Source organism: Tinamus guttatus, unplaced genomic scaffold (genome assembly GCF_059628265.1).
Source record: "Tinamus guttatus ecotype Peru unplaced genomic scaffold, ASM5962826v1 Tinamus_guttatus_pri_ptg000451l, whole genome shotgun sequence".
NCBI lineage: Eukaryota > Metazoa > Chordata > Aves > Tinamiformes > Tinamidae > Tinamus > Tinamus guttatus.
In genome coordinates this window covers 265,166-278,384 of record NW_028288985.1, presented here as the reverse complement: position 1 = coordinate 278,384, position 13,219 = coordinate 265,166, and the positions used below count along the sequence as shown (strand labels likewise).

At 35.5% G+C, this 13,219-nt stretch overlaps 1 protein-coding gene across 2 annotated transcripts in view; it reads right to left on the bottom strand.

Moving 5' to 3' along the window:
• Positions 1-13,219, bottom strand: part of CACNA1D (calcium voltage-gated channel subunit alpha1 D) — a 156,205-nt gene that overhangs the window by 93,272 nt on the left and 49,714 nt on the right. For both annotated transcript variants that reach the window (XM_088532046.1, XM_088532047.1), the window contains exons 4-7: positions 8,203-8,342; positions 4,298-4,440; positions 2,845-2,997; positions 2,187-2,383 (exon numbers count right to left, since the gene is read on the bottom strand). In XM_088532046.1, coding sequence (XP_088388172.1) covers positions 2,187-2,383; positions 2,845-2,997; positions 4,298-4,440; positions 8,203-8,342 — 633 coding nt within the window. The remainder of the gene's footprint in view (positions 1-2,186; positions 2,384-2,844; positions 2,998-4,297; positions 4,441-8,202; positions 8,343-13,219) is intronic.

Sequence of the window (13,219 nt, the reverse complement as noted above, 5' to 3'; positions counted from 1 at the left end):
ATATTGCAAGTCCAGAATTTGCCAATAAAATTCAGATTTTTCAATAGATGAAGTATGTACTACACACTAGGCTGTGGGTTGCTGATAGATTAAAGAAGTGGCCAGACACATGGGAATTGGATGCAAATTGGCAGGTAGCAGAATGTCCAATGCAGTCACCAGAATCCAAAGGATGCCCAGCAGTAGCAGGATCAGGTCTGCAGTCCATACTGGGTGTTCAGAAGAGGAAGATCAGTACTGAAGTTTGGGGAATTCTGAAGCAGAGTTTACTGTTGCTGGCCAGGTGCTAAGGAGCTGCGCTAGTGAGAGCTCCTGGAAGCTGTCACTTTCAGCTGTCATTCTTGCTAGCAGAATGCCACATAACAAGACACAAAATATTGCACATATTTCACCCACTCAGCTTACACCTGCTAGCAAGGCAAGCCTACATAGCTTATTTTACTGTTCACATAGTGAACTAATGGAAATAAGAATCTTGTGCCATTTCTAGTATTTGCGTTTATATTTTGCTTAAAGCTCATCCTCTATGGGTCTCATCAACAATTTCTAATGCAACGTAGGGGAGATAACACAAAAGCCTTACACTTGTGGGTGTGTATATGTATAATATACGTGTGCACATATCTATATATACACATATATAAGGCTTCCTTTGGTTCTTCAACTGTTTTATTAAAATCTGATATATTCTTAATATTTTATTACTGAAACTAAATCTTTCCTTTAACTAGCTAACAACTGCTAAATTTACTTCAAGGGATTGAAGGGAGGAAGCTAAATTTACTTCAAGGGATGTAAAACATCGTTTCTCCTGTCCAATGAAGTCAACTTGACAATGGGCAAACTACTGAAAGAATCCAGGTCCATAACTTAATTATAGAAATGTATGTTAAGAGAGATTCAAAAGTAGGTAGGATATCTGACTTGCATTACCTTACAGCATTATTGAAATTGAATGAATATTGGTATCTTTGCACCTAAAATGACTTTGGGAAGTTACTAAAGAGAAATACATGAAATAATTCAGGTGTGCAGTTTTTTCAGTTTTGAGCTTTCTTTCAAAATAGTTTGACTGTGACAATTACCAGAGTACTTGGTCTTTCTGGGGTGATGCTGATAGAAACTTCACCAATCTTGCGATAGCTCATCCCTTTTTAACAGTTTCCTTATAGGGAAGTTAAGCAGTTTTCTTCTTTCATAATAATTTTCCAGTATTCAAACCATTAGAGTTATATTTGCTATAAGGCCCTGATTGCTGCAAAGACTTACTGCTGAGTACTAAGAAGTACAAAATACTCACACTAATTTTCTGCAATTATATTAGGAAAATCAGAAATCCAGAGTTTTGCGGTTCAATTTTTGATTCTGGCCTAGACTTCCAGTATGCACTTGGACAAGTCACATCAGATATATAAGTGCTTAAATACACACATAGGCACCTAATGCCCTTTGACTGGAACGCAGCTAGCCAAAGCGCCTATTTAGGTGCACCTTTAAAAGTCTATGTGTTCTTTTTCTCTATTTCATATTTATAAAATGAAGATGGATATCTGTGGTTTCCCACTCCAGCTATGTTGCAAGATCATGGCAGCCTCATACCTTGATGCTAAAGTAGTATTTAAAGGTAGGGGCTTACACAAGCAGCAGAAGCCTTTGAATATCTTTTGCCACTCCCATGGAAACAATGTGGGGCTTACAAAGCTTATGAGCTTTTTTGTTTCTGTGTTTAACAAATATTTTTTGGTTCTCAAGGCAAGCAATGACAGCTGAGAGCTCGTCTGGGTCTAATTTATGTTAATGTTGTGAAATATTTTACAAAAATTTTGTAAAAAGACAGCTCTTAAGCTTAATCAGAAAAGACATACTTAAGAACTGTAGGCTTGCATGAAACATGCTGGTTCGAAGGACATAAATATAATATTATATTTATCCAAATGGAATAGGCAAAAACACACACATGAAAAAAATCACATACCAAGTAAGCAGTGAATAATTTGTTTCTAAAGGGTCTTTTTAGCCTGAGGAATCCACTAAGATGATGTGACTGGAAAAATAAGGCAGCTGGGCTCCTTTACTGCAAAACTCACCAAGATTTCTTGTTTATGGTGTTAATAGTTTATTTCTCATCTGAGCATTGAAGCTTATTTAAGAACAGCCAAAGCTCAATGTTTTATGAGGTTACTTACCCAGTATAACACATCAGTCCATCCTTCCATGGTTATGCACTGGAATACAGTCAGCATTGCAAATGCAAAGTTATCAAAGTTGGTTATGCCTCCGTTTGGTCCAACCCATCCACCCTTACATTCAGTGCCATTCATGACACACTGACGTCCATTCCCTGAGAATGCACAAGGTGCTGGGTCTTCTTCAACTAGTATATCTGAAAATTGACAAGGACACAAACACGCACGCACACTCAGAACTCAAGTTTTTGTGAATTAACTCTTATGTGTGGAAAAAAAAATCAGAACACAAAATACTTCAAGTAGTTAAACAGTAAAAAGAAATATGATTACAGTTGTAATAATACAATATAACAATTACTTTAGAATCCTCCCTGGCTGTTCACTTTGTTTTCACTGCTCTTTCTTCCCTTCATTACACCTCAAATTAACATATTCCTTCCTTTCACCATGAAAGGGTCCTAGGCTAATGCCTACCTTTAGTCCATTCATTTCAAGTTTAGCTATAATGAAGCTAGCCTTACCCTTCGAATAAGGCCTCTCCCTCACAACATTTCAGTCCTTTGAAACTCAGAAACCAAATGCTTTGGTTGCATCATTGTGACTTGAAAGAGGAAAGAATTAAGTCCTTAGCATAGTTAGCAGCATCATGACTTACCTGAATCAATAAGAAAACAAGATTTGTGCATTTTTCCAATAAAAAGTTCCAATCCTATAATAGCATAGATTATGATTACAAACAATACCAAAAGGGCAATATGGAGCAGGGGGACCATGGCTTTTATAATGGAGTTCAAGACAACTTGTAAACCTGGAAGAAAAAAAAAGACACAAGGTATGAACAAGACTTCAATGCCTTGTCTCATATTGATCAAAAAATCTTTCGTACTTACGCATATCAAAACTTAATTATTTCCTCAGTTAAATAAGGCTTATGTGGAAGATGACAATGCTTGAAATGTGTCTGAGAAATGGGGAGGAAGGTGTTTTGGTTTTGTTTGTTTTTTTAATTAAAGAAAGAGGTTATAGTCAGTGTGTGGCTGCAGGTTATTTCATATGACCTTTAAAAGCCATGTGCTACAACTGTGACTTTCTTACAAGTCCAGAGAATAGGTACACTTACACAAATGCAGAATTGTATCTTTCACCTGGAAAGACATCTAGAATCTTGCTGCATGGGAAAATACATCTTTAAGCTAAATAAACTTACACTTTAGTTATTTATTCTTCACATTTTTCAGACTAACATGTTTTCTCATCTTCTCCCCTTAATTACAAATCTAGTTATTTTTTATTCTTACTAAAGTAGTAAATCCCAGACTAATTATGTTAACAGCAACAATAAAAAATGGCTTTTTTTTTTCAAAAACATTTATTTCCTTCCTGGCTTTTCATGAGAAAGCTTCCTTCTATCACAACCATTTCCACATAGTAGATAGATGTAATACACACAGGGTTAAGATTCTTCTCTCAAAATCTATTGAAAAGAGCTGAACTGTAAGCCATGAAGAACTTGTTCAGCACAAATAATGTCAGTAATTAATAATGCATGGAAATAAAATAGAAAAAAATAGAAAACTCGATTGCTTTTTTTAAAATAGTATTGCTCTACTTTTCAGGTTTCTTAATTTATCTGTTGGATATATCAAGATTAACAGAAAGCATTTATGTGGTATCAAAAGGGGCTATCAAATATGAAATGTGTAATGTGCTTTGGCATATACTTACCAACATATAAACTGTTTTAGGACCACCTACACCTTTATATCTCCAGGATTTTTGGTGAAAAATAAAATCTGAATTTGAATTTTCTGGTGCACATGCATTTTAACATGCAATTTACTTTTACGTAAAGCTTCCAAAAAATCAAGTGCATTCCCTTGTCTGCTTACTGAACTGTGAAAGAAGATCATACACCGAATGAATTCACAATCCCCAGTCTGAGATGAAAAAGGATACCATTCATCTTGAAACTCACTTTATCTGCATAACCACAGAACAACAACCAGCTTGATAGTATTACATTTATGCTCGTGCCTGGAACAAGAATGTTTAATAATTTAAATCGTTATAGTGTGAATTCCAATTGAATTAAATAGAGAAGAGCTTACTGGGCACTCCTGATACAAGCCGGAGAGGTCGCAATACACGAAAGGCTCTTAGGGCTTTGACATCAAAGCCACCAGGTTTGCCACCTGAATGACTGCCACCTTCTGTTTCTTTGGTTAATTGTTCCAAAATTACACTAAATAATCTAGAAAAGGAAATGAAGAGAAAGGTCATTATCATGCATCTATCATGCAATCAAAGATACTAGTAAGTTACCTGAACAGCAGATAATTCTTATATGTTCTTCATCTGTGAAAATGACACATATACTTGAGGCTTTAAATCATAACAGGAAGAGATATGAAGTACAGGAATTTCTAATCCCATCAGAGAGGGATGATCACACAGTATCCAATAAATTAGTATTCTGCTAGTACACAGTCTCTTCTATTTTTAAATACATGAAGTTACTTTGCCACTTCTCTTTGTTCAAGCATTTCAAATGTAAGGTTTGGAGAATTAGCCTTCCTCTTTAGAACATGAAATTGATAATCACAAGCAACCATCTGTTTTAATTTATATGGAATATATGAACTCCAAGTGTCGCCACAGTTCAATATTTAAAACATAGTCAGCAAAAACTGAATATATTAAAAATAATTAGAGTCCAACTTTTAATAAAGTCCAAAAGATCTCTTACTCATAACAGCTTTGAGGATAAAAATATTCCTAGATGAGTCACTTAATATATTGCATTTCTTGACTGAAGAAATGAGCCAGTCATTCATTTAAAACAGTTGGAAGACAAGAATTTTATTTTTCTTTCTCACTTTTAACAGGAATTCAAAGTGACCCAAGCAGTTAAATTTCAAATAATCTTGGGTTTTATTTTATTTTAGGATCTGCATTTCAAGTAGCATGGTTTTAAGACTGCAGGTCTGGACCATTCAAACTGCTTTGACTATTTTATCCTTGGCAAACAGCCTCTTATAGCTTGCAGATACATATTTCTTAACTTGTAAAAATGAACTTTTAGTGAAAGGATTATGAAGTCAAAAATTGATGATGTTACCATGTGCTTTATACTTGTAAAGGACTCTTGAAAGATACAAGTTTTTGATTTTGTCAAGAAAGATTTGCACAACTCTGGTTATAGAATATCTAACATGACAGAGTTGCTAGAAATCATGCAGCCTTTCAAAGTGTGCCCAAGGTAGATTATTGAAGGCTTTCCTCTTCCCCAGTAAGCAGTCAATCTGAGTCAGTCAATTCCCATCATCATCATTCCTTCTCATTCTCCTCCAGAATGAAGTGAAGCCACAAGGAAGGAGAATGATAGGGCTCTCAGAAGGAACACCGGTCCAGCAACCCACCTACTGTTGTAGCTGGAGAAATCCTGGCATTTACTTCTTCGGGTCCTGATTCAACAGCTTAACTTAACAGAACCATAATTCTAAAAAAAATGAGCCTTCTCAATGAGTTCAGAGTGACTGTTCATGTTCTAAAGGCAGACATCACCTAACAGACTTCTGAGTCAATCCTGAATTAAGAGAAACCACTTTCAGGCTGTCAGTCCAAACATCATTGAGAGAATTAATGGGCTACAGGTATAGAAAAGGGCTGTGAAAGCATCCCTTTTAGTCTCTTACTGTTTCACGGGAATCAATGAAAATGATGTGGCAAAGAATGCAGGCCCAGGCACTTGGTAGGTTCCTTAAGTAACTCATGTTCTGACTGGTTTTAGAGAGATGTGACAAAGGAGAAAAAAGCATGACATGCCCAGCTCCATCTACAGCTCTGTCATTTGATGCTAACTCCACAAATCCATTAAGAGTGTCCAGAGCCTTGCCTTTTGTATTGTTGTTGGTTTTTTTTTTTTTTTTTTTTGGGGGGGGGGGGCGGGGAGCAGTACTTGCCAATTTCTGTTAAGTTTCTGCTGAGAAAGCCCACAAAGCAAATTTTATCTACCATGCTGAGTATAGGGCCTCATGGCAGCCCTTTTGAAGCTATAAAAATACACAATAAAATTTCACACTGACACTAGTCAAATAGAATCAGATCCAGAACTGGGCCTTCTCTTCCAGATTAATTAAACGGATCCATGCTTGCTTACTTGCTTATGTGTTTTTCTACTAATTATCTTAAAAGAGTCCAGTGCAGGAGCAAGAATATTGATCATAGAACTGAGTCAGTGCCTTAGAAAGGGACCACTTGTCTTCCAAGTCAGACTGATGACAGCCAAGAATATAATTCATGCTCCAAAACTGCTCTCTTAAGCTAAGATTTAAATCTTAGTGTGGTATTTTGAGTATCTGATAAAACACAGTCTTTTTTCTATTTTCTATGGATTCAGTGCAAGCATTTCATAAGCTTTCCATATAACTAAATTCAGCCTCTAATAATGTCTGCTTTATGAGTTAACAGAAATTTTTTAGTTATCATGTATTTAGGACAGAGCCAAGGATAGAGGTCATGTTAATTAGACTGCTCCAGGGTTATGGCAACTCCATGGTCACTTGACAAAAAGTAAGAGGTCAATTCAAGTGACTGCCTGGCAAGAGAAAAGAGCTTTTGTTTGTGCTCTCTACACCTACCCACCAAGCTTCCCCTTCAGGCACAGAGTCCAATCTGTTGAGAATGACTTGACCCGATGAAGGACCTATTTATGTACAAATTTTATCCTGGATAAGAACTGCTTGACTGCCAAGCAACTAGCCTATATGCTACCTTCTTGGTAACTTTTACTATCTCAGAATTAATTTTTTATAAATTAGGCATTCACACATTTTATAAAACTTCACAAAATTTAATAACGCTTTACTATAAATTTCTTTAATTTGTATCTTTTCTCTACCTTCCTAATATAATGACATGTTAAGGGCAGTAAACTCTCAAATTCCTGGTCCTTTCTAGCTACAGCTTGATTTTAAAAATAAAGTTAGAATGGCACATTATGTGCCAAAGTCTTCTCAGCAAGTCAACCACAACACAAAAGTTACTTGTAGAGAATGTCCTGGATGTACTATCTATCAATAATACATTCCATTAGACATCCAAAATCTTTTAACTAAGCATTACAGTACTGTAAAATACTTGTTTCAATATTATCTCCTTCATATTTACAGAATTACAATCTATACGTAAGATTAATTCTCTTAATAGCTAAAGGTAGGATGTTGTAGTCAACAAGCACAGTAACTGAACCAAAGTTGTTGGCACAAACAGCCAGCTGCTTCATGGATCACAAGCACATTCACAGTACAAGGGCAGCACATTGCACTCCTCATGCTTCCATGACCTGCATAAGGCCTGCGCAGCCCCTCCTCAGAGGAACAGGACAAAACCTCCAGGCTTCATTCTGTTGTTCAGAGATGAGAAGAAGAAAACAAAAAAAACAGCCAACAAAAAACAGTGCAGCGCATTTTTAGCATAAATTCTTCTCCAGGCAAGCCTTGAGCTTATACGTCAGACCTCAGGAAGGTCAAGGAAGCGCTCGGTCCCACTCGCTCTCCGCAGACCATTCTCCTCCACAGCCTGTGGTTTTTTCCAGAGCTCTATGTAAAATAACCGAACTCTGCACCACCTTCACTATAAGCACAGGAAAAAAGGGGACCTAACATTGCCTGGATCTAACAAAATAAACCTTTATTCATAAAGAAAGACAAAAGGGATCATCAGGGAACACTCAGGAGAAAAATATTCAAAGGACAAAATCTGGAGAACATCCATCTTGCTGGCGTGTTTTTTTTTTTTTTTTTTTTTTTGGGGGGGGGGGGGGGCAGAAGAAGTCACTGGGAACTTCTGACAAAGCCAATGCAATATGGCCCACAGCACCTATAGCCTGAAAGCTCCTAGGACTTGATTTTGAATTCTTCCCTTATATTCTATGCTCTAGCCAAAAAGACCTATATCTACCATTTGGTGAAGAAGGTTTTGAGATCTTTTCATTATGAAATATGTTACTTACCCTACTACTACTATTACAAAATCCAATAAATTCCATCCATTTCTTACATATGCGTTGGGGTGTAATAATAATCCGTATGCTATAATCTTCAAAAATGTTTCAACTGTAAAAATTATCAGGAAGGCATATTCTACTTTTTCCTGTAAAAGACAAGAAAAATGCAATGAAAAAGGAAGCAATGTAATAACCATATTTCTAATTAGAATTTCTTGTAAACAAGCAGGCATATTGATCAGGATTAAGAAGATATAGTACATCATTCTAGTTTGTTTTATGAGTTTTAATTGAGTAACATTTAACAATAGTTTTACTGACAAGGTTATAATTACATGATAATTTTCCTGTTTTCACATTCCTTGAGAGAAAGGCTCTGTTTCTGCAAACAGGTAAATATACTGTACCTGCACTTAAGCACATGGTCCCACGTAGATTTCAAGAGCTACATTTGAGCTGGAATCAGTGTCATCAAACACTAAGGAACTTCCAAAAGCAAAATATTTTCTAGCTCTACTTTGTTTTTAATTTTACACTTTCTTTCAACCTTTTTGTCCTGACATACAATTTCATATTGATTTCTTCCTCCTTGTACAACACAAGAATTTCTTTAGATAATCCTAGTACAGTTGAAGGTGCAAGGTAGCAACATCAGCTTGTATAATTTATCACATTTGCATCAGCGTTTTTTTTTCCTCCAAACACTTAGTTTCTTTATTTTACTAATATTCAAATCTTAGAGTTATATGTAGAAGCTCTTTTCATAGCTAGCTAGATGATGTACTTTTGTGGCTTCCTCTATAACACTTTTGAATTTTGATAAATTGTAAAAAAGCATTGCTATCAAAATAGATCAGTTAATGCATTTCTTTTTACCTTCAGAAATCATCATTTCACAGCCTGCATAATATTTTGCTTAGTTATCTGTTGCTATGCAAATATTAGAGCATATTAGAGCAGTTACTTTGCAAATATTACGCAAGACAGTCTTTTAGCATATATGTAGAAATATGTATATTTATATATGTGTGTGTGTATATATATTTTTATATATATATATAATTGTTTAGGAATTCATGGATGCTATTTCACTAATCAAATACCACGTTGATTATTTGGAATTTAAACTGCTCAGTGAGAATTACAATCATAGACTCAAGTAACACACAAAACTAGGTATCTGCTATAGATTTGTTACACAGCATTTGCACTATCAGACAAAACCAAATAAAGAACCTTGACCATTCACAGTTTACAGGAAAGATCCTGTGCATGTCCGCATTTGGAACGTGAGGTTTCTTTTCTTATGAAAAGGCCATCAGGTGTTGGTTACCGCCCCACCCAAATCTCACATTAGTGCATTTAATAAGTGGCATAAGTTGTCAAGAAACTATGTACTCCCAACGAAGGCCCTTGCTCCAACATATGACAACTGGGTGAGAGATGCTGTTTCTCCCTAGTACAAAGCACGGTCCCCGGATCTCATCTCATCTGTTCATTTCAGTTCCATTCACCTGCCTTTTCCAAATTTCAAAATCATCCCTTCCATTTAACTATCAACTTATCACCAAACTGGAATGACTCCTGGACAATAGGAGGAAAGGGAACAAACAGAAGCAATGTGAGCAACTTGTGCACTGAGAGACATCAGAGGTCTTGGGCTATAGGGGACCAAGGAGGTTATAATAATATGAGTTACTACAAATCCTGAGAAACAAAATGTAGAAATGCTGGAATTCAAGTAAGTACAACTATGGATGCCTTCCACAAGAAGGGCTATTTCTGTGTCTCCGCATATAACTAAGTCTGTGACTCGAATACAGAAAGATAAACAATTTAAGACAACATAAAAAAACACAAAAATATTATAGCTGGCATTTGCTGCAGGCAAAATGCATATCAGTTATCACAGTAGTAAAAGAAAAGGTGAAACAAAAAAGATGAGGATTTTTAATATATGCAAATCTGAACAACTGTTTCGCATGATAGGAACATAGGATTGAATAGGTCCTTCTGGGCCAAGACGACCTCACGGCCATCCTGTCCAGTGTCCTGCTAACACATTGCACACGTTACATCCCACCACTGCTCTCCTTTGGAACAAATGCCAGTTCCTTTCACTAGGATATCTCCCTGCCTTCTAATGGCCAACAGTATGAGTACAGTTACCTATATCCACTACACAGGCAACAATCAAAAGCCCTGATGTCTACACATCAGGGCTGAATTCTGCCAAAATTTCCATCTCTTCTGTGAAAGGATGGAAAAGTTTTCACCCATCATTGTTTCCCATGGTAAAGCAACCGTATACCCTGTTTCCAGAATTTCCCATAGGTATGTACATTCATAATGGTTAAAAGACAGAATCACAGATATAGGCTGCTAGCTGAACCAATCTCGCAAGGAATAGATGCTTAAGAAAAAGAAAAAAAAGAAAAAAAGAAAAAGAAAAAGAAAAAAAAGAAAAAAAAGAAAAAGAAAAAAAGAAAAAGAAAAAGAAAAAAAAGAAAAAAAAGAAAAAGAAAAAAAGAAAAAGAAAAAAAGAAAAAGAAAAAAAGAAAAAGAAAAAAAGAAAAAGAAAAAAAGAAAAAGAAAAAAAGAAAAAGAAAAAAAGAAAAAGAAAAAAAAAGAAAAAGAAAAAAAGAAAAAGAAAAAAAGAAAAAAAGAAAAAGAAAAAAAAGAAAAAGAAAAAAAAGAAAAAGAAAAAAAAGAAAAAGAAAAAAGAAAAAGAAAAAAGAAAAAGAAAAAAGAAAAAGAAAAAAAGAAAAAGAAAAAAAAAGAAAAAAAGAAAAAGAAAAAAGTGCCCCATGGCAATTCAAGAGGCAGATTTCCGAGGAAGTCTTCAAATAAAGGAATCCAGAAATTATTAAATTATTATCTGCCTGCATGTCTGCAACCAAGGAAACCTATTATTTTCCACACTATGCTTTTTCTTTCTTTCTTCCTCTAGTCCATCATTGCTCTCTTCTTCCTTTCATCTTTTTCATTGTTTTTCTCATGCCTTTTTTTTTTTTTTTTTTTTTTTTTTTTTTTTTTAAATCGTGGCTTGCCTTTTTTGCAGAGGCAGGAGGAATGATTTGGCCCAGTCGCTAATAACAGTATCCAAAGTACAGGCTGTGCTTTGCTCACAGACTGTTTAGTAAGTGGGCAGCCAACAGATGTTCTAAGACAAACTGCAAAGTTGACAACCTGCTCCCCCTCAAGAAGGTACTGGCAGTCCTCAGACACTCTGCAGCTTCTTGCCAGTCAGTACAGACATCAATCTTCTCCTCTCAAACGTAGATATGTCCCACTGAATCTACCATCCCATTTCAGTATTACCAAAAAGGCTGAAGAGGAAGGTTTGCAGTAAAATGAACTAAGCAGTAACAGGTTAAGTAAGAATATACACAGAAAACTGTTTTAACAGTTTGAGATATATACTTATCTACTTTTTTACCTGTCTTTACAATGGGTAAAGCCACACCTGCACATTCTTACTCTGTTCACATTGAAAAGGTCTTTAAGCAAATACTTGATTCTGACAGAAAACATAGGGGACCATTAAAAAAAAAATGACTGAACTCTAAAAAGAAAATTTATATTCAACAGAGAGGCAGAGCTAATTCTATCTCTGAATAAATTAATTGAAGCTTGTTGACTGACTTCATTCCACAGAGAGCAGGGTCCTTTCTCTTTATTCTGCAGAGGTAGGATCCGATTCCTGCAAGGTATAACTGACACTTCTGTCAACATGGAAAAGACTGATGAGAGCTGTTTTGATACTGAATACAACAGATATATCTATTTTTTGACATTCTGTATAATAGTACCAAACCAAGTCTACCTTTAGCCATTGGGTTTCAGCATGATCATTAGAATTTTTTTTTCTCTGAAAAGACAACACTCCTGCTTCCTTATTTTAACTAAACCATCTTAGCAGAAACTCCATTGCTCAGGAAGAAATTCCACACACCCCCTTCCAGCCAGATGGTGTATATTAGTCATCATTTATTATCTTTAAATTTTAAAAAACCCTGATATAGGCAAAGCTATTGCTGTATGTTGTAATGTGAAACACTGAAATTCAGCAATTAACTTTAAGATGTCTCACAGGAAAATTGTTTCAAAACTACTTTAGTTTTCAAAACTCTTATCACATCCTGCAGTTAAGAGTTTCTCATTCAAATTGCCTACTATCCAGACACCAGAGATCTAGATTTCTGTTAACTAGCAAAAATACATTTTTGCATCCATATACTCACACACACATATCAGAATGCAAACGGCTCACTGGGTGAAGTGACTCGCTTAAACTAAGCTGATCAATTTTGTGCAGTTCAGACGTACACGAAAGAAAAACAAATGATTTTATATTCCTGCTTGGGGAGGGGTTTACAATCAATCATGTGCTAGTAAACAAGACAAGCAACTTGCTGATGCACATATGTAGCCACAGATCTTGTCGACAAAGAGCTTATTTTTTCAAGTTATAATATCTGTCATTTTGAAAAGACAGCATTTACTGTAAGAGGAAAAAATAAGCAAGTCTGAAATTTCAGAATATAATAAGATCATTTGATTTTTCAAATCAAATATCTAACTCCTTGTTAAAATCATTTATGAATTGCATGAAAGCAATACTAAAAAAATGCAATGGAAACATTGCTTTTTCCAACACTTAAAATGCCCTTTTCACATTTAAACGCTATAAAATACACTATTATAAAAGCAATAAAGCTCTTTGTCCCTTCAAAGACGAAGAAATAGTTTTCTTCCTGTATTAAACTTAGAAATCGCTCTCCCTTTTTTAGAAGAATTAGTTGAATTACTCCCATTATCACTCAGGTATTGGATACTAACTCTTAAGTAAACCAGCTCTTCACATTTGCTGTGGCAACCTAGGTAAGCATTCAGAAATAATGATTTAAGGACGTGTGTTATGACCAATCTAGCTGAACTGTGTTCTATCTTCCTGATCAGCCGTGTTCTCCCTGGAGGAATGCGGCCAGTGCTCAGCTATGTCAGATGCCCCAATTAATGT